The 26,933-nt window shown below is 33.5% G+C and overlaps 1 protein-coding gene across 1 annotated transcript in view; it reads left to right on the forward strand.

Moving 5' to 3' along the window:
- Window positions 1-4,616: 4,616 nt before the first annotated feature.
- Window positions 4,617-26,933, forward strand: part of LOC106623208 (transcription factor glial cells missing) — a 66,655-nt gene continuing 44,338 nt past the window's right edge. Inside the window, exon 1 of the mRNA XM_036364925.2 lies at window positions 4,617-5,154. Within this exon, the coding sequence (XP_036220818.1) occupies window positions 4,778-5,154 (377 nt within the window). The 5' untranslated portion in view covers window positions 4,617-4,777. The remainder of the gene's footprint in view (window positions 5,155-26,933) is intronic.

Consider the following 26,933-nt stretch of genomic DNA (forward strand, 5'->3'; position numbering starts at 1 on the left):
AAACAGCAAACATCAGGCCTATTTCTGGCTTAAAGGCTTAGTCAACAAACAAAGTTGTCGCTATTGGGGTGAATCAAATCCTCGTGTGATTCAGGGAACGCATGACCACGAATTGTGGTATGGCGGCATCATCGAGCCTTATTTCTTTTGAAATAAAATGCCGTTACCATTAATAGCGAGCGTTATAACAAGATGGTGATCACCTTTTTTTTCCAGAATATGATAAAATCGACTTGGACGATCTCTATTTCCAACATATCCAACAAGACGGTACGTCACCTCATATTTCTTGTCTAAACATGGAGACATTACGTGTAAAGTTTGGCAACTCGTTAATATCGAAAAATGGTGCATTCAATTGGCCGCCAAGATCATGCATTTGGACCAAATTTGAATATTTTATTTAATTTAACCATTCGTCGTTCTTGTTGGTAGACAATTTAGAATTGCATGAAAACATTATAAACCCAATAGGACTGAATAGTTTTTGCTTGTGGTTTATGCCATGATATATTAAATCAGTCAAAGGTATCATAATCCTACAAAAACCGTGTACAATTTCTAGTAAACTTCTGGAAATGGGTAATGCCTTTTTCTTACTACAATTTTATTCCTTACTGAACGGAGTCGACGAAACCGAAATTACACGTGGTTAGCTTTTACAGTATTACTTGTAGAACCATAAGCCACTTTTGCCGATACAAACAGTAAAATATGACGTAGGTTGTTTTTGCTTGTGTTCATCTATGACGAGGGCTACTAGACCTTATATTAATAAAGATCAAGTGCAATGAATTTATAACTGATTTAAAAAACGTAATAAAACGTAAAATGAAATAAAATTAATGGTACAACTGATACAACTAATTATTTTGTTAATAAATTTTCATTTGGGATTTATGGCATTACTACCAGATTGATATTGTACATTTGTCTTTTGGAGCAGCTTAACATAAAGTGTAATTGGTTAAAAATATGTGTTATTGAAAAAAAAAATTTAATTTTTCTCGGTTATTTCCTCAAACAACTTTCGTTAAAAAATAATGTGTGGCATCAGTATTTGAAAAGGGTTTATTGGTGAAGCTATGACGTACCTCTGACGTACATATGCGTAATTTTGATGTGCTTTTTTCATTGGTAAAGAAATGTTCCTTTTCAAAAACAGTGAAGTCTACATATTCACTATCTGAGGTATTGAAAAGTTTATATCCGACTTGGACAATTTATAGTCATGAGATGACATACCTTAAAAGCATTATTTGTTTGTATTTTCCGATATCTTCGTGGTTGATTGATTTTTATATTTTAAAGAGAAAGAATCAGATATAATTTAAAATTGTTTTTAATACGAAGTAGGCGTGGTTGTATTCCGATTTCACCCATTTTCACAATGTAACAATATAATGTGGGAATAATGGTTTTCACCAAATTTAGTTGAAACTGATCGAGAGGTATTTTAATATGGAATTTCAACTAAAAATGGGCATTGCCACAACCATTCTCCAGTTTTTATACCGGCTCCTTTGAAACCCTTCCGTACCATATTAGTTGCGAAATTTAATGCGTCTGGCGTATTTACTTAATGAGTTATCACGTATGTAATAGTTTTCAACATAACCGTTATAAGGGACGATAGTTGATATAGCGCTAATGGTTTGTGAGATATATGCATTGAATCTGATATGGGTTGGTGTCATGCCTACTTTTTAAACATTTTTCAATTTTAATTAAGTTATTGCTTGCACGGACGGACGAACAGACAGTCACTCGTATCTAAACTCGTCTTGTCATCCCGGTCATTTCTATATATACCAGGTGCGGACCAAGGATTTTGGAAATGGAGGTATTGAAATATTACTTTTACTTGGAAAAAGGCAGTCCATCAGCAACCCCAGTACCATTTTTGATTTTAAGCGGAATCAAAAGTTCTCTTAGGAATAGGACAAGAGCATTTCAATGGTATTACTTCCTTGAACATTTACAAAAGTATTCATTAAATTGAAGACGAAATCTTTTAAAAACTAACCGGTAGTAGTACGCCCTATAAGTTCTAGTTATATATTATTATTGGACAATTAATTAAATGAACTGATTCAATTGTATCTGAAACGCCCGGAATGCAATTCCAGGTAAAAAATTAAAATTCCTAAAACTTGTTATTTAGTTTGTGTTAGTTATTTATAACTTTTTTTCAGTGGTTTTAGTTTCAAAAACTATATCACATTGAAACATTTATCGATTTACAGAATATCCTTGAAGAATTTTGACAAATAAATGAAGAAAGAAATGACAGTTGTGAGTTATGTAAGTCGCATCCTAATAATAAATGCCTAGGAGTATTTATTCATTTTGGCTTTTCCAGGATGCGTCATTATACCAAAAATATCAATCCGGTATAAAATATGAGTTGTAAAGCATACGTACATAAGTATATGAAATGTTCTATTAAATAAATATAGACTTACGTACTCAAGTTTTTTTTCATCATTCCGATATTATATTTATTAAGACTTTACAACAGCTTCATCTACTTTAGAATATTCATAAGTGTGTATGTAGATTAGATAAAAGGTCTAACTGTGGTCTATTATGCGCATATGTATGTACGTACTCAAGTTTTTTGCAAATTATATATACTAAGACTTTACAACAGCTTCATCTACTTTAGAACATTCGTAAGTATGTATGTACATTAGATAAAAAGTGAGCCAATACTCAACCCATCGAAATCGAGGCAGCAATAATGCTACCGGCAGTTTTGTGAGCTGTGATTGTAAGTAATGCACCTGTTCCAATTACTGATATTTGCAGAGTTGAGCGTAGAAACTTAGTAATCCCAGTAATCACATTAGAACCACTCTGCGCTGTAACTTGCATTGCATGATTTTGATCATTCCGTTACATTGCAACCTGTGGTCAATTATTCGCATATGTACGTACTCAAGTTTTTTTCACCACTCCCAAATTACAACAACAACAGCTTCATTTACTTTAGAAATATTTTAGAACATTTCATAAGCACTCTTGTCAAAAACAAACACAATTTAGACCAGAAAATGGCATAGAAACGCTATTGGTCACCCGCGATGTCTGCGACTCTACCGTTGTTTATTTTTTACATATTATAAACATACTCATGGATAAATTGCTGTACGTATGAAAACGGGCACTTATCCATATGTTGTACATATACATTCAGTGTCCAATGAAATGTCCGTTAGTTTATTCCTCACAGTTATATGTATAGGGCTAACGGATTCCACATAATTGGTTGTGACAGCACATTAGGTCGGTCAATTATATAGGTTTTTTTGCTTTATGTATGTAATCTAAAGTGGAAAAATATATTCTAGTGTTGACCAAGTTTTATATTAAAACTTTTTGCAACATTCGTTACTCGACGAAATTGTGAATCGACTTCAATTAACTAGAAGGTCGGGAATAATTATATGGGCTATATGAATATTATAGATTTTATGGACCGATTTCATAAAACTTTAGGAAACAGTTTAATACTTATTATTTAATTTATTTCACATATCAACGGCTAACGACAATGGAATAGAAAAGGATATCAATCGTAATCGGATCAATATAGTCAATCGTAAAGCCCAAATTCAGCATATTAATATACATATACATTTCAATTACTTTTCGTTCTAAACTAAAGTATGATAGGTAGCAAACTACAGTAATAGTACGTCCAAACCAATATTTTCATTTAAAAATATATCGTGTGAACCAATATATACAGTATAAATATTATATTATGTACATACATACTTGTATATGAGGACTAAGCATCAATATTATCCTTTTTTATCACATTATTATAGAGAAAAGATTCTCAATAAATTCCATTAAGATATGAATGTATCTCATGTTCGTTATATGGTAGCTTGCAAAGTTGTGGTCAGATTTCGAACATTCTTATATATAATGTACCATACCTTAAGGAGAATATTTCAAATATTGGTGTGATTTTATATACAAGTAGTAAATTGGGAGAAACGGATGGACAGGTAGATATATATCTATCTCAATTGTTCATACAAACTGTTGCGTATATGTATACATTCAATCAAGTCAAGTCAATAGTTTGTTCTACATATTATTTCAAAATTCTATATTATGCTAATGTTATTCTTTGAATTATCTCGAGAAACTTTCATTTGCTCAATTGACAATTATGGTTCATTGTTAATATTGTACAGTTATGTAAAATTTGGGCAAACACTTTAAAGTCGTCTAAGAGCGATTCTGTAATTTTCTAAATCAAGTTCGTCACAACTGAGTTCATACAAATATTTGTACAGTTTTGTTGTTATATTTGAACAAAGTGAAGCACCCTAATGAATTTACTGCTCACCTCAAATTTGTAGCTCATTGCGATACCCAAACCATTGGTACGGATAAATTTTAAGCTAACGGATAACTGGTAAAAACACCACCAATCAAATAGTCGGAATGTGTATGTGTGTGTAGTAGGGAGCTTACCGTCGTTTCATTTGTCAAAACACATACACGGAGCAATTAAGTAGTTGTTTTAAGTTCAAGTTTTAAACCTCGTTGATGGTAAATGACGAATAAAAGTCCAGATACATTTAGAAGGTCATTATGTATACAATAAAAGAATCGAGTTCCTAAAGCGGGAATTTATAACGACTCTGGATAGTTTGTGAATTAAACTAATATAATTAAACACGCGCTGCAAAAACCACTCATTCAAAATTAATAATTAAATTAAATTATCAATTAATAATTAATAAACAAATAAATGATAAAAAACAATAAACCTTTGTCACAATACCATACACCAAGTCCAGCACCATTAAAGTTGCGGACTGAAATTTCTTGGGATATTAATGACGTGATTATTCCAATTGTTAACGAATTCGATGAATTTGATGAGTGGGTCGATGGTCATCGCCGTCTAGTTTATTCGGCATCTAATGAAGATGCGAAAAAACATTCATCAGGCTGGGCTATGCGTAACACAAACAATCATAATATCAACATATTAAAAAAGAGTTGTCTGGGAGTGCTTTATTGTTCGGCCAAATGCAAGCTGGCAAATGGTAGCAATATAAATTTACGTCCCGCAATTTGTGATAAAGCCCGCCGTAAACAGCAGGGTAGACAATGCCCTAATCGGTAAATATTTTTTCATTTTAATTTAACTTTTTATTGTATCTATAATAATATCAAACTTAATTCATTTTGAAATTTGTGATAACCGGTAAGTAATAGAAATCAAGCAAATATTATAATAAAATTATGCACAGGTAATAAAATTATTCTGAATTAAATTCTAAGTTTTAGAATTATATAGAATACAAAAACCATGTAGTGAAACAATATTTTTTTAAAGTTCTCATTTGAATTCATGGCTCTCAAGTTTAAATCTCAGAAGTGATGCTTTTTCTTATAAGCTTATATAAGAAAAATATATCGAAAATCTTCTGCTAATGTACTTATTGTTGCTGTAACTTACAAAACATACACATCTGTTAACCGATCGCTTAAGCTTTTTTATCTAATAAAACCAGCAAATTTTTATATAAAGAATTTCAATTGCTTATACCAAATAGTACTGTAACACAAGTCGGAGTTTGTGGCACAAATTTGTTAAAAAAAAATGATTAAAGCCCTTCCCCCCATAAAGTTTTATTTACATATCTCTCGTATCATCATTCACGTCTAATTCCCATGTAACAAAATTTTAGGTTTCATCTGATTATTTTGCATTACAGTATATGAATCTACCACCAATAAAGATATCGGAATAAAACTTCGCACAATTAGTTCCTTAAGGATATGCCATCTTAAGTCTAAGAATTGTCAAAATCGGACCAAAATGTTTCAATCTACCAGATACCGAATATGTAGACCTCAGTGCCTATGACTGACTTTGAAGCGAAAATATCAGTAGTATTGACATTCGGAGAGGATCTTTTTCTGATAATAATGTGCCTTTGTGCGAAAAAATTTACTTGCACCGAACTTAGCCCTTCTTTACTTGTTTAACATAGAGTTTTTTTTTCACCTGAAAGAACAATATTTTCCCGACATTTATAAATATTCGGTTACGCCCGAATTTACCGCTTCCTTACTTGTTTAATATCAAGTTTTTCCTATACATAAATATATTACTTCCCCTTTTACCTGTGTGTGTACTCGAACTTAGCCCTTCCTTACTCATTTAATTAATTTTTTCGTAATTCGGAGCTTGTTTCCACCTTTTCATTATATTACTTCACACTTTTACCACACATTCTGAAATAGCATTACATTCTTATTCTATTGAATGCCAAGGTAACAAGTTATGACACTTTTCGCCTGTTTTGTCCAAAGTACCACTAGAAAAAATCAAATTTCACTCATTAAATTTTATACAATACTGCTTCATTTAAAAAGAGAGAAAATCGTAAATAGTGAACCTATTAAAAATCCTTGACTCTCCCGGCTGTATTTTAAATAAATCGACCATTTCGCTATTTTAAACTGTAAAAATTAAAAGTGTTTGATTAGTACACCTCCGTCAGTACGGTTTCCGTAAAATGAGCTGGTGAAAACTCGAACAGTTGTGTTGATTAAAGTTGTTTGTGTACCATAAGTGAATAAAAATTCGTATCACGAATTTTGTGTGAAATGTTCGAATTTCGATTATGCTATTATGAACTTCGGCAACCTGTCACAGGTTGTCACGCACATATCTTTTTTGATCTAATCGGTATTAGCAGCATACAAGGTACAATTCAAAAGTTCCAGGACTTTTTAAACAACGCGGCTTCTAGTGGCGCCATCTGTTTGAAATTGTTATCCCTCAATTGTGTATTCTTCAGTGTTGTCGTATAAAATTTATATAACAGCTGACTTGTATAACAGCTGAGATATCGCGCTACATGTGACATTACATTTGTAGTGTCGGTCGGAAAATGAGCATCGAACAAAGAGCTAACATTAAGTTTTGTTTTAAAATTGGTAAAACTTTTACCAAAACTCATCAAATGATGAAACAAGTTTATGGCGATGATTGTCTATCCCGTAGCCGTAATCACGAGTGGTTTAAACGTTTTCAAAGTGGTCGTGAGGACATAAATGAGAAATGAGTCGAAACCCAAAAAATCGAGCCTGGAGAAGTCAAATTGAAAACAATGCTGATTTGTTTTTATGATTCCAAGGGTATTGTCCACTAAGAATTTGTTCCAACAGGCCAAAATGTTAATGCGGTATTCTACCTTGGAGTTTTGAAGCGTTTGGTGCGACGTATTCGACGTGTTCGGCCCGAATATCGCGAAGATGGAAGTAGGCGTTTGTTGCACGATAATGCGCCGTCTCATCGATCGACACTTGTGACCGATTATTTGACCAAAAATCACATTTTAACAAGCAACCACTCCCCGTATTCACCTGATATGGCACCGTGCGACTTCTACCCTTTCGGGAAACAACATTTGGCCATGAAAGGAAACCGCTATGCTGACGTTGATGCCATCCAAAAGGCGACGACCGCCATCCTCAACGCTATACCGACAAATGACCAAAAAAAGTCATTCGATAACCTTCTTGAACGTGCAAAACGTTGTATTCAGGCGGAAGGAGACTATTTTAAAGGCGACCAATAAATTTTTCAAAAAAAACAAATAATATTCGTTTTTTAATAAAAGTCCTGAAACTTTTGAATTGCAGCTTGTAAATAATGAAGACAATAATTTTCAGATGTTTTGGTATTGTATATTTGAAGGAATAATGGATTTGAAAAAAACTTCTTAAATTGATCTGCATTGGATAGCAACTTGAAAATCTATGATTACCTTTTTCATTCTGAAAACGATTGCGATCGTGGCCACTTGTTGTTGGAAGAGTCATGTAACTTCATTCAAAACAAATTCACTTTCTCCTTGTTATCTTTTTGAAAACCCTCTCCTATATCAGGATTTTAGGCTTTACTGTTGACTAAAATCGTCAACTGTTTTTTGTTAATAGGCCTTAGTTTATATAAAAAAGTTTTTAAAACCAAGTATGTACAAAGTGTGTTCAAAGGATAAGGTAAATTTTGAATTTTTTTTTTAAAGTACTTATTTATTCATCAATATCTATTTGTCCATTTCAAAGTAATCCCACTCGAATATAATACACTTGTGCCAACCCTTTTTCTAATCCTCGAAGAACTTCTGAAATGCCCTTTTCGGTATGGCCATTAGCTTTTCTTCGATTTTGTTTTGATCTCATCACTTGTGGCAAAACGCTTTCCTTTCATTGGTTTCATCAGTTTTAGGAATAGGAAAAAGTCGCAAGAAGCCAAATCTGGTGAATACGGTGGTTGACGCATATTTACGGTTTTGTTTTTGGCCAAAAATCACGAATAAACATTAATGTGTGAGCTGGTGCATTATCGGGATGCAGAATCCACGATTTCTTCACGCAAACGTTGCATAACTTCCTTGTAGTATGACTTATTAACAGTAGGACCTTTTGGCAGGAACTCATGATGCATTGTTTCGATGTTTTCTTCGCTTGTTGACGTGGTCGCACCTCAAGGATGCTATCGTCATCAACATCTTCTCGCTTCTCGGTCTTCTGTAAAGCGCTTGTACCACTTATAAACACCTTTTTGAGACAAAGTGGACTCACCGAATGTCACAATGAATATTTCAGGTGCTTTGAAGTACTTTATTCCATTTTTAACGCAAAATTTAATACATATTCTTTGATCCATTTCTTTCAAAAGTCAAAAATCGAAGAGCACCCAAAAACATGACTAACCTGTTCTGTTGTCAAAAACAAACTACTAATCGAAACTGACTCCTAATGCAAGCACATGATAATCATATGTGCCCAATTAAACACAAAAATAAAATATCGATAATCGAATGTCCACAGTCCGCGAAAAATCAAAATTCACCTTTTTCTTTGAACACACCTCGTATATAGTTAATAAAGTATACTTACACTTTATTGATAGTTGTTCTCTTCTATCAATTTTGTGAACAAATTTCGTCGATTCATATGAAAAAAATTATATCTACGATTACGAAAAATTTTAAAATATGGGAGATTTTTCCCACGTGAAGATCACGATAAGAAAAACACAAACTTGTAAATTTTTCCTTTGAAAATGGCATCAGCCTTATTGTAAACTTCGTCTGAATAAATCATTACCAGGCTTTTTTATGAATTTTCACGCGAACGAAAAACTCGTATTACGAATTTTGTTTTGTGTTTTTTGTGAATAAAACTGTTCGAGTTTTGATTATGCTATCCTGAACTTCGGCAATCTATCAAAATCAAAGATGTGTGTATACTTTTTTGCTCTAATCAGATCTGTTGAGTATAAGTGCATAAGTAATGCAGATAACAATTTTCGGCCCAATTTGCGTTCTCCAACACAGAAAAACGATGTAATGGTATATTTGAAGGAATAATGGACTTGAAAATCGAAAAATTTTCAAATATGGGAGGTTTTCATATGTGAAGTTCAGAATAAGAAAACACACAAATTTATGAAGTTTTCCATTGGGAATGGCGATCTCAATATGGAGGAGTAGATTTATTAAAGAGCAATAGTAATTCACTAGAGAGCTTGTTTTTTTTTATTTTAACTGTTTTTTATATGTTTCGATAGACTACATATACAAGTATATTTAAAAATACCATAGTAAAATTTTAAAGAATATTTCAAATATTATTTTAGCTACAGCCTTCGAAAGGGTAGCCGTCAATTCAATCAGTTTTGCTTTAAGTGCGTTTTTCCTAATAATATTCTAATATTTTTAAAGTCTGTAATTCTGTACATTAATTTTTTTAAAAATAATTTATCAGAATAACGTGTTTTATTTATTTGTTTTTAACCACAGTGAAAGCCGTAATCACTTCAACATAGGCGGGCTTTGCTTTTTTCTCGTATATTTATTATTTATGTATAAATATTTCCTTAAAATTTCAAAACATTTCATCCAATAGTTTTCTTTAAAAAACCTCGCAAAAATCCCCTTTTTGAGGCGGTCCAACTAGGTGTATTAGTAGAGCAACTGCTTCCCAATCTGCTCTGGAAGATTTTTGTGCAGTTATATGCTAATTTCACGATAATAGAAAACTTGTAATAACGTCAATTTATATTAAGGAAAACCAAAAAAATTAGTACATGGATTTTTTGGAGTTTTTTTTAGTTCCATTTGCCACTTCTTCGCCACATTATTACGATCAGTTTACCGCTTTACACATCCTTACTTCATTAAATAAGATAAATGTTGTCTAAATTCTACTCCGCAAGAGAACACACTGAGTTTCTTTACAAATAAAAATAAAAATTTCCAATCACACGCACGAGTTCCAGAGAACTTAAAAGAGTTTATGTTTCTGCTTCTATTGAAGTCGTGTTGAGTATATTTTGTTTTTGATACAAATACGAATTCCTTCTGAGTAATGACGAAATCTAATAATAATTTCCATATGTGATACGAACGACCAATTATCCACACAATAGTGACGAGTTTAAAGTATTATTGCATATATTCACCAGAATAGCGTCCAGTCCTCTTAAATAATATTTTGAATCCACAGAAACGTTCATAAAAACCTTTATTATAGGTAAATGTTTTTCGTTCTCGCTTCTTGAGTTTAGTGATTCCAAAACCAAATTTTAATTGTCGTAAAATAAAAAAATTTTAAATATACATACTTGTACATAAGTTTTAAGTAGACATAATCTACATTTTCATCTTACTTCAATGGTATATAACATTTTTCGGTCAATCGGCCATCTCTTTATTTTCGAACTAATGTGTTTCCAATGGAATCACGGATATGGAATTGTTGAAAATAAAGTGGCACAATGCATTTAGTAAAGGTCGTGAAATCATCGAAAACCTGCCTTGTCCATTCCCACCTCTATTACTGACGATAATAAAATTAATGGAACAGTAGTTGAAAATAGCCATGTTGACATCAGTGAGATAACAGAGGATCTCAAAATTTTTTTTGGATCGACTCAGCACATTTTAATTAATGTTTCAAATGTGAAGAGTATCAACGCTAAACCTTTAAAAACCTGATGGCGTCAAGTAGAGGTTGCAAAAGAAATCCTTAATAACGTAGCTGAGAACCCCCGGGTTTATGAATATGACATCGAAAGTGGCCAACAACCTAGCGAATGGTACACCAAAAATGAACCAAAACCAAAAAAAAAAACATTGCTATGGGCACTGAAGGCCATCTCAGCCGAGGCATGCTTGTATTGGCTCAGATAATTAGTTACCTTTGTGTTGCTGACATACATATGGATATATTATATATACAAATATATTGTATATTTGAAATTAGAAGAGATTTACTAACTAACGTCCATATCCTTCAAGCGCTTTTTAGTTAATACATTTTTTGTATAAGGTAGGTTCGATATTTTTCTTTTGTTTCCCACTATGCTGATTTTTCACTTTTGCGTTGAAAGTTGGAGTACGATAAATTACTTTGTATTCTGTTATACCCTCGCAAAATTTTGCACAGAGTATAGTAGCAATAGTTATTAGACCAATTGGTTGCTACATCTAAAACCAATCGAGATATTAATTTTCATATGTACATTAAACTTATCAAATGGTCGAAACGAATTGATTGATAAGTGTAAAGTGCTATAACTTAGTCAGAAATCACGCAACAAAACTCAAATTAAGGTCAAAGAATCAGAATTCAAAAGTGGGCGTTGCTCTCTAAATTGAACTTATCTCCAAAAAGTTTACTGCTATGCTTTACACGATACAGTCTTAAAATTGAAGAAACCGGGTATAGCGGTTATCTTGAAAACTACTAAAAGTATGATAACTAACCAAAAACGTCGGAAACAATAATTACAATCGCAAAGATAGTCAATCAGACTCAATGTAATGGGCAACACCAAAACCACCATTTGAATTTACTCATCATCACCCTGCCATCCAAAAGTGGTGAAAAAACTAGTGAGACTGAAAATATAAAAATTTTATAAAGTAGTATAAAAACTAGTGAAAACGCCAAAGGCGACGTAATAGACTTCACCATTTTCCCCTAACACGTACGTATACGAGTGATCATGCAACGCTGTTGAACTCATTCAGCAGTATTCCTAATCGTCAGCTGACTCCGGGTTACAGGTTTGGATATTAAATATTTTTAAAATATTTAATTCCAAACTATTATTTTTTTCTTACAAACTAAATTACAAATCTGAAAACTATGAGAGATAAGATAAAATAAATTTTTTTAATATTAATATATTCAATAAAAAAATATTATGCGTCAAGTTAATACATTAGTTTATTGATTCATAAAAAAGTAAGGAACTGCTAAATGCTTATTTCAAACCCATGTCCTTCTCGATGGATTCGATCCCGCCATCATCTCATTAGATGGAAGAGATCTACCAGCCTTCTAAAGAGCAACGTTTTATCAAAAAGGCTCAACTACAACCTTGAGATTGTTTACTTTTAAATAGATTTAAGATTTATAACTTATTGCTAACTTTGAACAAGAATAAATAAATGTTAAAAAATAACAATTTCTTTAATGATAATTTAGAAGCATTCAGTGACAATAAATCAATATTCAATATAACGTAAGAATGTTATACATTTGTTATAGGACACACTGTCGAATGACCCACAGTTGGACAGATCAACTACTTTATTTATACTAAAATTTATACATTAAAATAATATATAAATATTAATTATAATACCGTATGATTTTAATTTAGTATTTTAAAAAACTCACCAAACATTTTCTCTGTTTTGTTACTGATGCTGGTGATAGTTTTGTTGCGATAGATATGTTTATTACGCTAGAAACAAATAAATTAATTAAATGCATATATATAAAATTACTCTAAATTTTCTCAAGTTGCCTTCCATTGCCTTTTACGAACGCAAATGACTTGCATTCTTTTCTTGCTTTAGGTTTAAATAGGCAAAAACAGATATATGCAGTTTTTTATCAATATTAAATCTTTTTTAAAAAGCAATAAAATAAACTAAGGTAAGGAAGGGCTAAGTTCGGATGTAACCGAACATTTTATATACTCGCAAGGTTATATGGTGTACTCGTTTGAGATTTCTTTATATATTTTAATAATTAGAAGTAGGAACTGTTGCCTCAGTTATTTACATTCACAGTGAAATTAATTAGAGCAATTTGTAAACTAAATTTACTTAAATTATGCGAAATCGTTCTTGTGTTTTTTGTATAAGCTTATAATTGATTTTATATAGAATGCATTACAACTGTATTGAGGAGTATGAAAAGAAATCATTTTGGGACAATGAATAACATTTTTTAAATATTATATCGATATTATTATACATGTTTAGCTTAAAAATAATAAATATTAATAACTGTAAAATTGATATAATATTATTATATTAATTTGTATATTATATTTACAATATTAAACATAAATTTTTATAGAGATTGTATAATATCCAAATTATATTTATTTTCTATTAATTAATTTAATAAAATATTAATTTCTATCATATATTTATACAATAATGTCTTATATAATAACAAATTATACATATAATTAAAAATTTCTTAATTAGATTATTTACATATTTTTCTTAAAATTTTCCCTAAAAACTACTATCAAAATTGCTATACCATTATAATTCGATTATATTTAAAAAAAATGAAGAACTATTGCACTAAGTCTGAAAACTTTAGTTCGAAATAGAGACACAATACTGTCATGATAGCTGTCTACTGTCTCAAAAGTAATTGCATTAACATGGGAAGGATCCATGTTTGAAAATGCCCAATCAATTTGTGTACCGGCAGGTTTAGTTGAATATTCTACACCAAGCAGGGAACTAAAGTTTTTTTCTTGGAGCAGATTTCCTATTGTAGTCCCTGTAGACATTAAACAGATGTTAAACAATTAGCACATTTTGATTGCACAACTTAGAAGTAAGGACTTCCTGAAGTTCTACAATTAAATATCAAACACAGAAAGCTGAATTTCTGTATGGAACCAGAATATTAATATTGAAACATTTAAATAAAACCGCTTCTAAAACTTTGCGGCCTGAATAAATTTTCTTTACAGCCTTTGATTCTATAGAGCAAGCAATACTATGCTTTGCATATATTATAATGCCCCGTTTATTTCTGTTGGTTGTTTCCGTGCTATCTATCCTTAGCTCGTTAATTGGGGTAAATCCTGGTATATCAAAACTTTCGCAAGGATAACTCCAAGTTTCTACAAAACATAAAATATCTTAAGATAGCATCAAACAGTCGCTTTTTATATCATTAATGTGAGCGTGAAGACTCTGAACATTATGGAATAAAATTTGATGTCCTGATTTTCGGGAAATCATTAAATTGAAACTTGTTGTCAAAGTTTTCTTTATGTTCTATTCCCTCAGTTCCCTAAATACGGGATCCGATTCAGAAAATTTGTTAGGAGGAATAAAATTTCCTATGATGAATAGACCTTCTGCAGAAGTAGCTTGACTACAAGCATATATTGAAGCTCTAAGCATTCTGGGTCGAGTATGAACTACAACTTTATTATATGTGGCGCCCTGACTTTTATGAATAGTTATTCCTTCAGCCGGCATCATCGGGAACTTCCTCGAAATTAACTACTCGATTTTCAATGAGTGATATGTCCTCATTTGTCATATATGCCATACGGACCATAAGGGCCTCCCGTTGTCTCATTATCTCTGTTAGTTCAAAGTATTTAAATAACTCCCACAAAGGGGAACCAACTAAAGTGCTGTATGCATCATTGGGATTAGGGAGAATATCCACCTATCTCCAACAGGTGAGAGTTGCTTCAAATCACCAAACACTATGACCGGTATTCCACTGACGGGGCTGTCTGTTTTGAAAATTTGTTTTAATCTCGCATCAACAGGGCTGAACATACGAGCACCTACCATTGATACCTCATCAGTTATGATTAATTTTAAATCGATAAGTCTATAATACAATGAATTAATTGTGTCATTGCTAAGCGGCCTCAACTCTCTATTCAACTGATTAATAGGTAAAGAGAGTTTTGAATGAAGGGTCATTCCACCTATTGCGGATGCTGCTTTACCCGTAGGTGGGCAAAGAAGAACTTTTAAGGAACTTGGATTGGATCCAGGTGTAGAATTATAACGATGGTTAAGAGCTTGATATATTGCAGATATAAAACGAATCTTTCCTACACCTGCACCGCCGCCAATGAACTCATAAATTGGGCGATTTGTTTTTAGCTGGTGCATCAAATGTGTCAAATAGGTTCGTTGCTTAGTATTTTGAATTTTAACTAAAGAAAATAGTCCCTCAACTGGAATTCAAAGGGGTAGTTTAATAAGTCTAATATTGCAATCAGTGCCATTTTCTGTTGAATCTTCACCATGCAAGTCCAGCATATTTATATTTGGGTTTGTTTCTGGAAGTGCCAACACTCTGAACTTATTTTACACGATAGGTAGTTAATTTTGAGCACCTTCCTCTAAGTCTATTTCATTATACAGACTTTCTAAAACATTTTCAAGTTCCCTTTGCTCAAAAACATCATATTTTCCTTGATTTTCCTCAATTATAATACGATGTGTTATGCAAGTCTGCTCATTATCGTTTTCAATGAGATCTTGCTGTTCATTCCGCCAAGGATAGTAAAGCATTAACATTTCGCGGAAATACTCAACTCTGGCCAAATCTGGGTTAAACCTTCTATACCAAATAATACAAGATTTGGTACGTTTTTTCACAAAACCGGTACCGTCTTTAAGAGGCATGACAACCCCGCTTTCTGGTAAATTATCGTCTTCCCTCTCTTCTTCTTCATGATCACTATCTTGTGCTCTTCTACTAGATTTAAAATATTTATACATAGATGAAAAATCAGCTAAACAAAGAGTTTCTAACTGATCGGATCTTTGAACATAACGGTTTAAAATACCGGCTACGAATATTTCAGTCGAACCTGAAGGAAGGTTCTGAAGTTCCGCTCTAGGTTTTACCATTCGAACACGTTCCTCAGGTCGAGAGGTATTTATAAATATTTCTGCATTACTTGCTTTCGAAATATGGAGCCCAATGCAGCAATATTCTGCTTCTTGTGCAGATATTTCTGTTCCTGATATAAATTTGTGACCTATATGTTTAAGTTTTTGCTTAATAGTATAATTTTCAGCATTTACCTCTGATATAGCTTCATTTAAGAGCCTAGAAATTCCCCTGTTAGACTTGTTAATATAATTAATTATATATGAACAGCAAGCACATGCATCCAGAGTTTATTTGATATCCATATTTGCTCTATAGAGTTCCAAAATCAGAGGATTATAAGCGTTTATAAAACGATCCTGTAATTTTCTTTTTAGAAAAATGTTGGGGTTTGTTAAATTTGATCTAAGGGCTAACAAATAGTCATCAAAAGACATATTTATTCTACTATCAGACAGGAAGTGTTCAAAATCGTTTAAATTAGAAATGCCTTCTGAAGTCATATATGAATTTAAAACGTTTTGAATTTTGAAAAAGTTTTCCTTGTGACTTTCTAAATTTTGACTTGTTTCTGTAAGAAGTAACAGTATTTGCGTTGCTAACCGAACCATCTGTAGACATATAATTGTCAATTAAACTAATGACATCACGGAATGTCTGAGGATCTTTAAGGTTGATCCTGAGAGCATTATTAAGCCAATACATTCCATGTACATGCGGGGAACCTCTCTGTTGAAATTTCACTCTTCAGTAGAAATTTATGAAAAATGCTCTCCACAAATGCCGACGTTATCTTTAAAAAGCTTAAGAATTTGTCGATAGCGGTAGTCAAAATATTAGCACAAGTAACCGCGTCTGACCGAACTAAGCGATATCTATCTTGGATTGTTAAACTGTTGGTTTCCTCTTCCGAAATATCTTTAGAATCACCAGTTTTAGAGAGAATGACTAAAAGCTCAACCCATTGAAATTCTGCAGCCGATAAGGTGATATAGAAGGTTGGAAGCCCAAATTGGCAAATCATAGCGATTGCCTTTTTCTTCTCATGTTGAACAGTATTTAAATTTTGTTCAAAAGACCGTATCACGAGGTTTTCCCGCCTGGTTCTATGTTGATTTGTATTGATAACTAGAAGACCCCGTCCATGCTTTGCTGTGGCTAAGTTATAATTAAATTATATTGAGTAAGTAGTTTAATTTAGTAAAATGTTATTATCAAAACTAATTTCAGCATTTTATTCTGTCTATATAGCCCGATTACCGAGCCAGTTATGATTTAAATAATTATTTTGTGCGACTGGGAAAATACCGGCAGTTAATTAATTTTGTCCGTGTGCAATAGTGCTGAAATTGGTGGAAGTTTAGAGCATTTCGTATTTGGTTGCAGTTAGTATATGAAATCTAAGTTCTATTCTGAAATCTAACTCATAGTATACATATTTTATTATTATTAAATACTTACATTAAAATGAAATGAAATTAGTAAATTAGTGCGATAGAATTTAATTAAGTAAGCACTTTTCCGAACAAACGATACTTTTTCAATATAGTCTATGGCTGTGAATGACGATGATATTCGTTACGCGCGTTTTTTAAAATATGCAAAATTAAATGTATTTTTTCAATCTTTCTAAGACATTTTCTTAATATTTTTTTCCGTAAGAACCTTCTACAGAGTATCAAACTACAAAAAAAAAACAGCCAAATCGGTCTAGCCGTTCTCAAGTTATGGCGTGACAACGGGAAACGGGTTTCATTTATATATATATATATATAGATTTGTTCAGACAGACATACATAGGTATCTAATCTACAATTAGCGTGACTTACAGTATCTTGTGACTGCTCACTATCTCTATATAAAGAGTTTGCACGAAGAACTCTCATACGTCTTTTATTCTGAAGACGACATAGTAATAGAGATTTTCTACTTAATCTAGGCATAATTAATAAATAATAAATGGCTTAATATATAAAATACTTATATAATTCCGTCCGTCCGGGTGTGAAAAGTTGGATCCTAGGTGCTGCTCTCTTTCACTTTAATTGAGTCCTTGCTATGACTCCTTTCCTGTTCGGTGTATAGGTACTATGGTATACTGGTGAACATATGTATATGTGTTTGCTCACCACTGTATATAACAATAGTTTAAACACTATATAACTAATACACTGAAATTAGTTTGAATACAGCACTTTGCTAGTCAAGAAATCTAGTGTAACTGAAACTACAAATACAGTGTACTGATATTTATTATACTCTTGCGTTGTTATACATATGGTATATTTTTGTACACACAACTCACGTGCATTTGTATAGCTATATATTACTAACATAATAATACATAATATTTAGTTATATTTATATTTTAGAAATTAGTAGTTAATTTCATTGTATTGAAAATAAGTGCTCGGAAAACCCCTCCATAAATTGCTTTTATCTAACACTTTTTAAAAGGTCTGCCCATGAAGACTAAAGTAACAATAACTTACATGTAATTAAGTATGGTATACACATATGTAGAACAGGTATGTATATGATCTTCTTTCTATACTAATATCTAAACCTTTCTAAGCTGCCAACGGCGCTGGGTAAAAATGTAATTTTCTTGAGTTTACATCATGACCTTCATATTAAAATGTGTCGCAAAACAGAAATAATAGACAGTAGCGATGTGATCGCAGTTTATCTATTACGGCATAAAAACGATCTTTAGCCCTTTTGATACTACACTACTAATACTTATTTCACGCGATTTTCTCTAGAAAGATATTTTTGCTCTATGCAAAGTCCAGCACTCTAAGAAACTTTTTTGCATTGTTGTCTGGTATATTTTGTTATAAGTTCAACATGATCGCTGAGAAAATATACCTATCCACTGATTATCACTAAATATTAGAAGAAATATATCCTACTTGACTTATATTAATGGCCATAAACTTAATCTCAGTTTTATTGCTTGAAGTGAGATATACATAAGTATGAATGTGATATTAACTCAACCAGTGGCTTAATTTTATATTATAAGCTTATGTGGCAAACGTCAACCAGTAAACGGAATTCATTATATGAAGGTGTGAGATTTAGACCAAGGTATATACTAATTTTATTCTAATTCAGCGTCAAACCACATAATTTTTAAGAAATCTTATCCACTTAATTTCGTTAAAATAAAACATTTTGATCAACCGGAACGGTTAGAGATAGATATTAATTTTGACATTGCTCAGCTATACTCGCGAACATATTGTGAAGCAATTTTATATTATATATAAAAAAAATATTAATACTCACTGACCGACATATTCGGCATAAAACTGGTTAGAATAACGTAAAACATTATAAGTAGTATATGGAAGTTGAGGGTAGCATTAATCCGATTTTATCAATTTTTGCCAATATCACATACTACTAGCATGCCACAGACTAATAAAATGCTCCCACTGTTTTATTAAGGTTCCTCATATACCATCACCAAACAAAAGTCATATACCATCACCAGTAAAGTCAGACGAATGTTTGAAAATCCTGATATTAGTTACATGGGGGCTAGGTAAAATTTTCACTCGATTTGATCCATTTAAGGCAAAAAGATACCCTGTTATGAGTAAAACACGCTCTCTCATTTTCATTGAGATAACTCATATATTGGCCGATATAAGAAGTATAAAGTCACGCGAAAGTTAAAAATGTTTATATTAGGTATATGAGGTCTATAAGAACTATTGACCCGATTCAATCCGTTTTTGACACACAAAATCATACTATTATCGAGAGTTTCATTTATTTATTTTAATATATGAATTGCAATTATATATTCAGATGGAATTTAAAATGGTGTTATATAGGAAATAGGCGTGGTTGTAATCCGATTTCCCCCATTTTCGCACTATAACTTACAAATATAAGAGGAATATTATGTACCGAATTTGGTTGAAATCGGTTAAGTAGATCCCAAGACATGGGTTTTCACCTAAAAGTGGGCGGTGCCATGCCCACTGTAATTTTGAACGCGGTTCCTATAAAATCATCTCATGTTTAGTGCTTGATTTATCGCGCTTTTGGTAGTTTTTAACAGTACCGTTATATAAGGAATGGGCGGGGTTGCTACCCGATTTTATCCATTTTCATACCATGGATAGAGATGCTAAAAACATTTGTTCTGAGTGAATTGTGTTGTTATAGCTTTGGGAGATATGCACATTAAATGTATTAGGGGGGAACGACTACCCCCACTTTGAAAAAAAAATTTAAACTGTAGATGCCCTCTTCAATATGATCCTGTGTACCAAATAACAGTATTGTATCTTTTTGTGAAGCTTAGTTATGTCAATTTATTTGGTCTTGATTAATAGCGTTTTGTGGGCGTGGCAGTGGTCCGATTACGCCCATCTGCAATACCAACCAGTACCAAGAAATATGTGTACCAAGTTTCATAGAGGTATCTCAATTTTTACTCAAGTTACAGCTTGCACAGATGGACGGACGGACGGACAGACAGTCCCGCGGATTTCAACTTTCTTTCTTCTGATTTTTTCTCCTGATCATTTATATAATGCATGTTTTTTAGAGGTTACAACTTTAAATTGCAATAAAACAACGATGGATTAGTTGGACGCTTAGTTTTACTAGCTAGCTAGAGTAAATGTCTGACAAGGCACTTAGGCCTTAAGGAGGCCCATTGTGTAACCACCGGGACTAAAATCCCCTCACTTTACTATGTCCTCTCTGAACCACCCTGTGACCCTGATGAAGTTCATTAATACATAAGATTTTTTTTGTGCAACATCTGAGACACCGTCTTAAAGCTCCTAACCCCATAGTTGCGATTCCTTTTTTACACAAAGTATTCACATAGAATATGCTCCATAGTATATAGTGACAGCATCTACAATAGTCATTGTTTGGTGTTCCAAGTCCACTGATATGTCTGTGACAGTGTCCTATTAGCACTCCTACTAGAATTCTTATGTCATTCTTTTTGTTAACACTACCACTTACGTATCGCAATCACTATGCGTAGTAGTAGTCGATATAAAAAAGGGGCCTGTCCATTTCGAGGACAGATGTTTTGTTCGTTGGGCTGTGAAGAGATCCTACTGTGTTTGTGTGTATGCGGCTGCTTCCAGTAGTGTTGCATTAGTGTGTGGTGTACTGCTGTTTCCAGGTGTGGTGTGAGTGCCAGTGTTGTCTTGTGAGTGGTGTGTTGTGCAGTGTAATTGAGTTCTTCAGGGCGGGAAGCTTAACTCATTTAGCCATCTGCGTTTCCCTGACGCCATGGACGGGACTCAGGACAGGGTACCGTTCTTCGGCGTAGTGCCACACGGTTGACTTGCTGCGGTCTGTTTGTGCTGCGGATGCGTGTTGCAGTGCAGTGTTTGTACGATGAACACTAGTTTGGCTAGTAGTAGCACTCCACATAGGTCAAATCGTGGATGACTTATTGTATTTTAAGGAGCCAGTTTTGCTTTTGCTACTAGTAAGTGGCTTGTGGTCGCAATATCGCTTTGTGTGCGAACGTATATAGTGACGCAATATGCTTTTGCAGAGGCGTCACAGAAGCCGTGTAGTTCGACTTTGTGTTCTGAGGCATAATTTACCCATCGAGAGATTTGTATCTGTGAGGTATCATTTAGATTGCTCGTAAACTGGGACCATTTTTCTAAACGAAGTGGTTTTACTTGTTAGTCCCAGTCGTTTCCATCTAGCCATAATTCTCGCATTAGGATTGTATCATAATTGGCAAAAGCCATCCTGCGGGGTCGAAAAGTTTTGCCACGGATGATAGAATTTGTCGTTTTGTTATGGCGGCTAATGCAGATATTGACTCTGTAGTGTATGAAAACTGTTATATGTTTTGTTATACTTTCCTTTTTGAATTTAAGGGAATTAGTATCTAACAAATTTTTACCACTTTTTATAGTGACTCGCATGCTTGTGGAAGACTGTGACTTCCAGACAGGATATCGTCTACATACGTTTGTGTTTTTAACACCTGGGTTGCCAGAGAAAATTCTGACTTGGTATTTTCTGCCAATTCGTGGAGTATTGGAATGGCTAAGAATGGGGCACAGTTAACGCCGAAGGTCACTGTTTTTAGTCGCGTAGTGGGCTATTGGGGGATTTTCGAAAAGTAGTTCGCTAAAAATCTTGATCGTCTTTATGTACGACTATTTGTCTATACATTTTTTAGACGTCTTCTTTGTACGTATTTACGTATTTGTAAGTACATTCCCGCAAAAAGGATATCATTTAGGGAATTCCACGAGCTAGTGGCTCTTGAGGCATTGAAGACAACTCCACTTTAATTGTTTTTTTATCTGGCTTTACTACTGCTTGATGTGGCAAGTAAGTGAGTAGTATTTGCCGTTTATCATTTTTTCGCCTGCGCTTACTTCCTCCATGTGGTCCAAGTGAAAGTATTCTTCCAATACACTATCATAGTCTGGTTTGAACCAACCTTTTTTATGTAGGTAAAAAGTTTTAAGTAAGTAAGTTTTTTCCATACTTTGAAACTGCTGTATTCTAGAGGTGCGAGAGTGACCTAAGGCGATTGTGTTGGGAAATTGTTGTTTTAGTGGTAGTCGGACGACATACCGACCATTATTTGATTTAGTAGTTGTGGCTTTGTAAAAGTTCTTCTAAATTCTAAATTTCTTTTATTGTGAATTAAGGTATTTATTTGAGATTTCCTCAACTTGAGTTATCATAGGGACAACTGGTTCCATAAGTAGTCCACTTAGGATCCAATCGAAAATAGTATTTTGTGCCAATAGTGTGTTTGAAATTTTTTCAACACCTTCGAGTATTATCTGAGGTATGAGAATGCTGCCTAATAGAATGTCTATTTGAGCGGGGTTGTTGCAGTTGAGATATAAGAGAGACATTTTATACTCTCACAATTTGCAAAGATCCAAAGCCTGGGAAACACTTTAAGGTGTTGCTAAACTTTGAAATAAACAAGTAAGGAAGGGCTAAATCGGATGTAACCGAACATTTTATACTCTCACAAAGTCAAATGGTATACTCGTTTGAGATTTCTTTGTGGATTGATTGATATTTTCGCTGGCACTGGGGCTCACATATTTAGTACTTAGGGGCTTGAACAGTTTTGGTTCGATTTAGACAATTTTGGGTCACAAGGTGGCATACTTTAAACGTATTATTCGCGCAAAGTTTTACCCCGATATAATCATTGTTGCTTGATATGCACAGTGGAAAGTGAAAGAATCAGATGGAATTGAAAACGGTGTTATATGAGAAATAGGCGTGGTTGTAGTCCGATTTCGCACTATAACATAGAAATATAAAAAGAACGTTATGCACCGAATTTGGTTGAAATCGGTTAAGCAGATCCCAAGATATGGGTTTTCACCTAAAAGTGGGCGGTGCCACGCCCACTGACTAATTTGAACGCTGTTCCTATAAAGTCATCTCATACCATCCCAGAGATAAAATTTAATGTCTCTGGCGTGTTTAGTGCTTGGTTTATCGCGCTTTTAGTATTTTTTAACAGTACCGTTATATAGGAAGTGGGCGGGCTTGTCACCCGATTTCACCCATTTTCACACCATCAGTAGAGGTGCTAAAAACATTTGCTTCCAGTGAATTTTGTTATTATATCATTAGCGGGTTAGGAGATATGCACATTAAACCTATTAGGGGCGGGACCACGCCCACTTTAAAAAGTACCAAGAAACATGTCTACCAAGTTTCATAAAGATATCTCAATTTTTACTCAAGTTAGAACTTGCGCGGACGGACAGACATTCACCCGGATTTCAACTCGTCTCTTCATCCTGATCATTTATATATATATAACCCTATATCTAACTCGATTAGTTTTAGGTGATACAAACAACCGTTAGGTGAACAAAACTATTATACTCTGCAATAGGTTTAGGTTTAGGTTTAGGTTAGCGGGTCGATCCTAAGAAGGATCACACTTGGACAGCTTAAACGCCGGTCCGTTGTGGTACCCAAAACTCCTATGAGCCGGATCAATAGACCCTTACATGTCGACAAAGCGCTTTGTGCCTATGACAAATTTGTTGAGATGTATGATTGCCGCGATGTTTCAATCTCAACCTAGCAAAAGCCGGACAATAGAGGAGAAAGTGCCGGGATGTTTCCACTTCACCCTCCTCCATACAGCTTTGACAACTGCCATCGGGTAGTATTCTAAGCCGCACCGCATGAGTTCCCATTGGACAGTGCCCAGTGAGAACTCCTACCATGGCGGCGAGGTGAACTTTGTTCAAGGCGAGAAGATCCCCCGACCTCCTGCGCTCCACTCTCGGCCAGAAGGATCGATAGGTTGCGAGAGTATAAAAATTATACGTAAGAGCTCAACATTAATTATTTTACGAAACCTTGAATAAATTACAATCAAATTTAGTATCTTATTAAATGATATATATTAATGGTCGTAGACTCACTTAGTTTCATTAATACATTTTACTTAGTACCCAAAATATTTATATTAAAATTATCTTAATTAACTAAAATGAGATATATATATACATACTTGTACTACAAGTATGTGATATAAACTCATTCAAAGGGACTAAATTTAATATATTCGGTATATAAAAACAGGGTGCATACAGTCCCCCCGGGAGAAGTGAACTTCAAATTGGAAACATGAAAGTATGGAAATCAATGTTAATGGAACATAATCTTTTTGGCAAACACAAATTATTCTTTTTCGACAAACAAATTTTTTCAATTTAATTCTCACTTTCAGCGGGCGCTGTATTCATATTACTAATATTTACAAGTGGATTATAATAGCTAAAATAAGATATGAAATGATTAATCCTCACATACACCCTAACCACTGCGTGTTAAACGTTTAACGCAGCCTTTTCCGAACTCCCATTAGAAGCTATACTTCTAAATAAGTCAAGCGAATAATCGGAAGTCATTACATTTGGGTTACGATGTTTAGGCCAATGTCAAGACCAATTCCATTCATATTCAACACAAAATCACATAATTTAAAACTCTACTTAATTTCAATAATATATTACACACACATTTTCGGAAATAAGCAGTATTATATCCAATATTATACGTTCACTTAATTTTGCCAAGATATCTTACTTTTTGACGGATACATACACTATAAATCCAACCGGCAATTCGAAATTCGGATATTAGGTATATGGGGCTACAGTTATTATTGGCCCGATTTTATCCATTTAGGCACAAGGCCACACTGTTATTAAGGAGCTATTCTCTCTTAATTTCTTTAAAATATCTCAGATATTAACCACTATATAGGGTATAAACGAATCCGGAAGTTCGAAAATCTTTCTTTAAGTTATGTGTATGGGGCTAGGGGTAGTAGTAGTATAGAAGGGTAGTATATAGCCGATTTTATCTATTTTAGGCATATGTATTATTTCTAGAGAAAGATGCTCTCTGAGTTTCATTAAAGTACCTCAAAGATGGACCGATATTTTCGGTAAAAAGTCAGCCATAGGTTATAAGGTCCACATTTTCGGTGTCTGGGGGCTTGAAAAGTTATCGTTCAATTTCGACTATATTTGGACGTGAAATTGCGCATCTTAAATACACTTTGAGTGCCACGCCCATTGTCCAATAATTACACCACTTCCCTTGACGACCGTTAGTGCTAACTTAGCTGTAATTTTATGCTTCTGACATATTGTGAAGCAATTTTATATTACATATAAAAAAAATATTAATACTCACTGACCGACATATTCGGCATAAAACTGGTTAGAATAACGTAAAACATTATAAGTAGTATATGGAAGTTGAGGGTAGCATTAATCCGATTTTATCAATTTTTGCCAATATCACATACTACTAACTTGCCACAGACTAATAAAATGATCCCACTGTTTTATTAAGGTTCCTCATATACCATCACCAAACAAAAGTCATATACCATCACCAGTAAAGTCAGACGAATGTTTGAAAATCCTGATATTAGTTACATGGGGGCTAGGTAAAATTTTCACTCGATTTGATCCATTTAAGGCAAAAAGATACCCTGTTATGAGTAAAACACGCTCTCTCATTTTCATTGAGATAACTCATATATTGGCCGATATATGAAGTATAAAGTCACGCGAAAGTTAAAAATGTTTATATTAGGTATATGAGGTCTATAAGAACTATTGACCCGATTCAATCCGTTTTTGACACACAAAATCATACTATTATCGAGAGTTTCATTTATTTATTTTAATATATGAATTGCAATTATATATTTTACACATTGACCGATATTTTTGGTAAAAAGTCAACTATTGGTATTGGAGTCCATATATTTAGTACCTAGGGGTACTAAAGTACCTGGTTAAAAGGTTGCATACTGTAAACGCATTATTCACGCAAAGTTTTACCCCGATACAATCATTGTTGCTTAATTTGCATAGTGGAAAGCGAAAAAATCAGATGGAATTTAAAATGGTGTTATATAGGAAATAGGCGTGGTTGTAATCCGATTTCCCCCATTTTCGCACTATAACTTACAAATATAAGAGGAATATTATGTACCGAATTTGGTTGAAATCGGTTAAGTAGATGGGGGTTTTCACCTAAAAGTGGGCGGTGCCATGCCCACTGTAATTTTGAACGCGGTTCCTATAAAATCATCTCATACTATCCCAGAGATAAAATTTAATGTCTCTGGCGTGTTTAGTGCTTGATTTATCGCGCTTTTGGTAGTTTTTAACAGTACCGTTATATAAGGAATGGGCGGGGTTGCTACCCGATTTTATCCATTTTCATACCATGGATAGAGATGCTAAAAACATTTGTTCTGAGTAAATTGTGTTGTTATAGCTTTGGGAGATATGCACAGTAAATGTATTAGGGGGGAACGACTACCCCCACTTTAAAAAAAAAATTTAAACTGTAGATGCCCTCTTCAATATGATCCTGTGTACCAAATAACAGTATTGTATCTTATTGTG

This window comes from Bactrocera oleae, chromosome 3, assembly GCF_042242935.1.
Source record: "Bactrocera oleae isolate idBacOlea1 chromosome 3, idBacOlea1, whole genome shotgun sequence".
NCBI classification, from domain to species: Eukaryota; Metazoa; Arthropoda; class Insecta; order Diptera; family Tephritidae; genus Bactrocera; species Bactrocera oleae.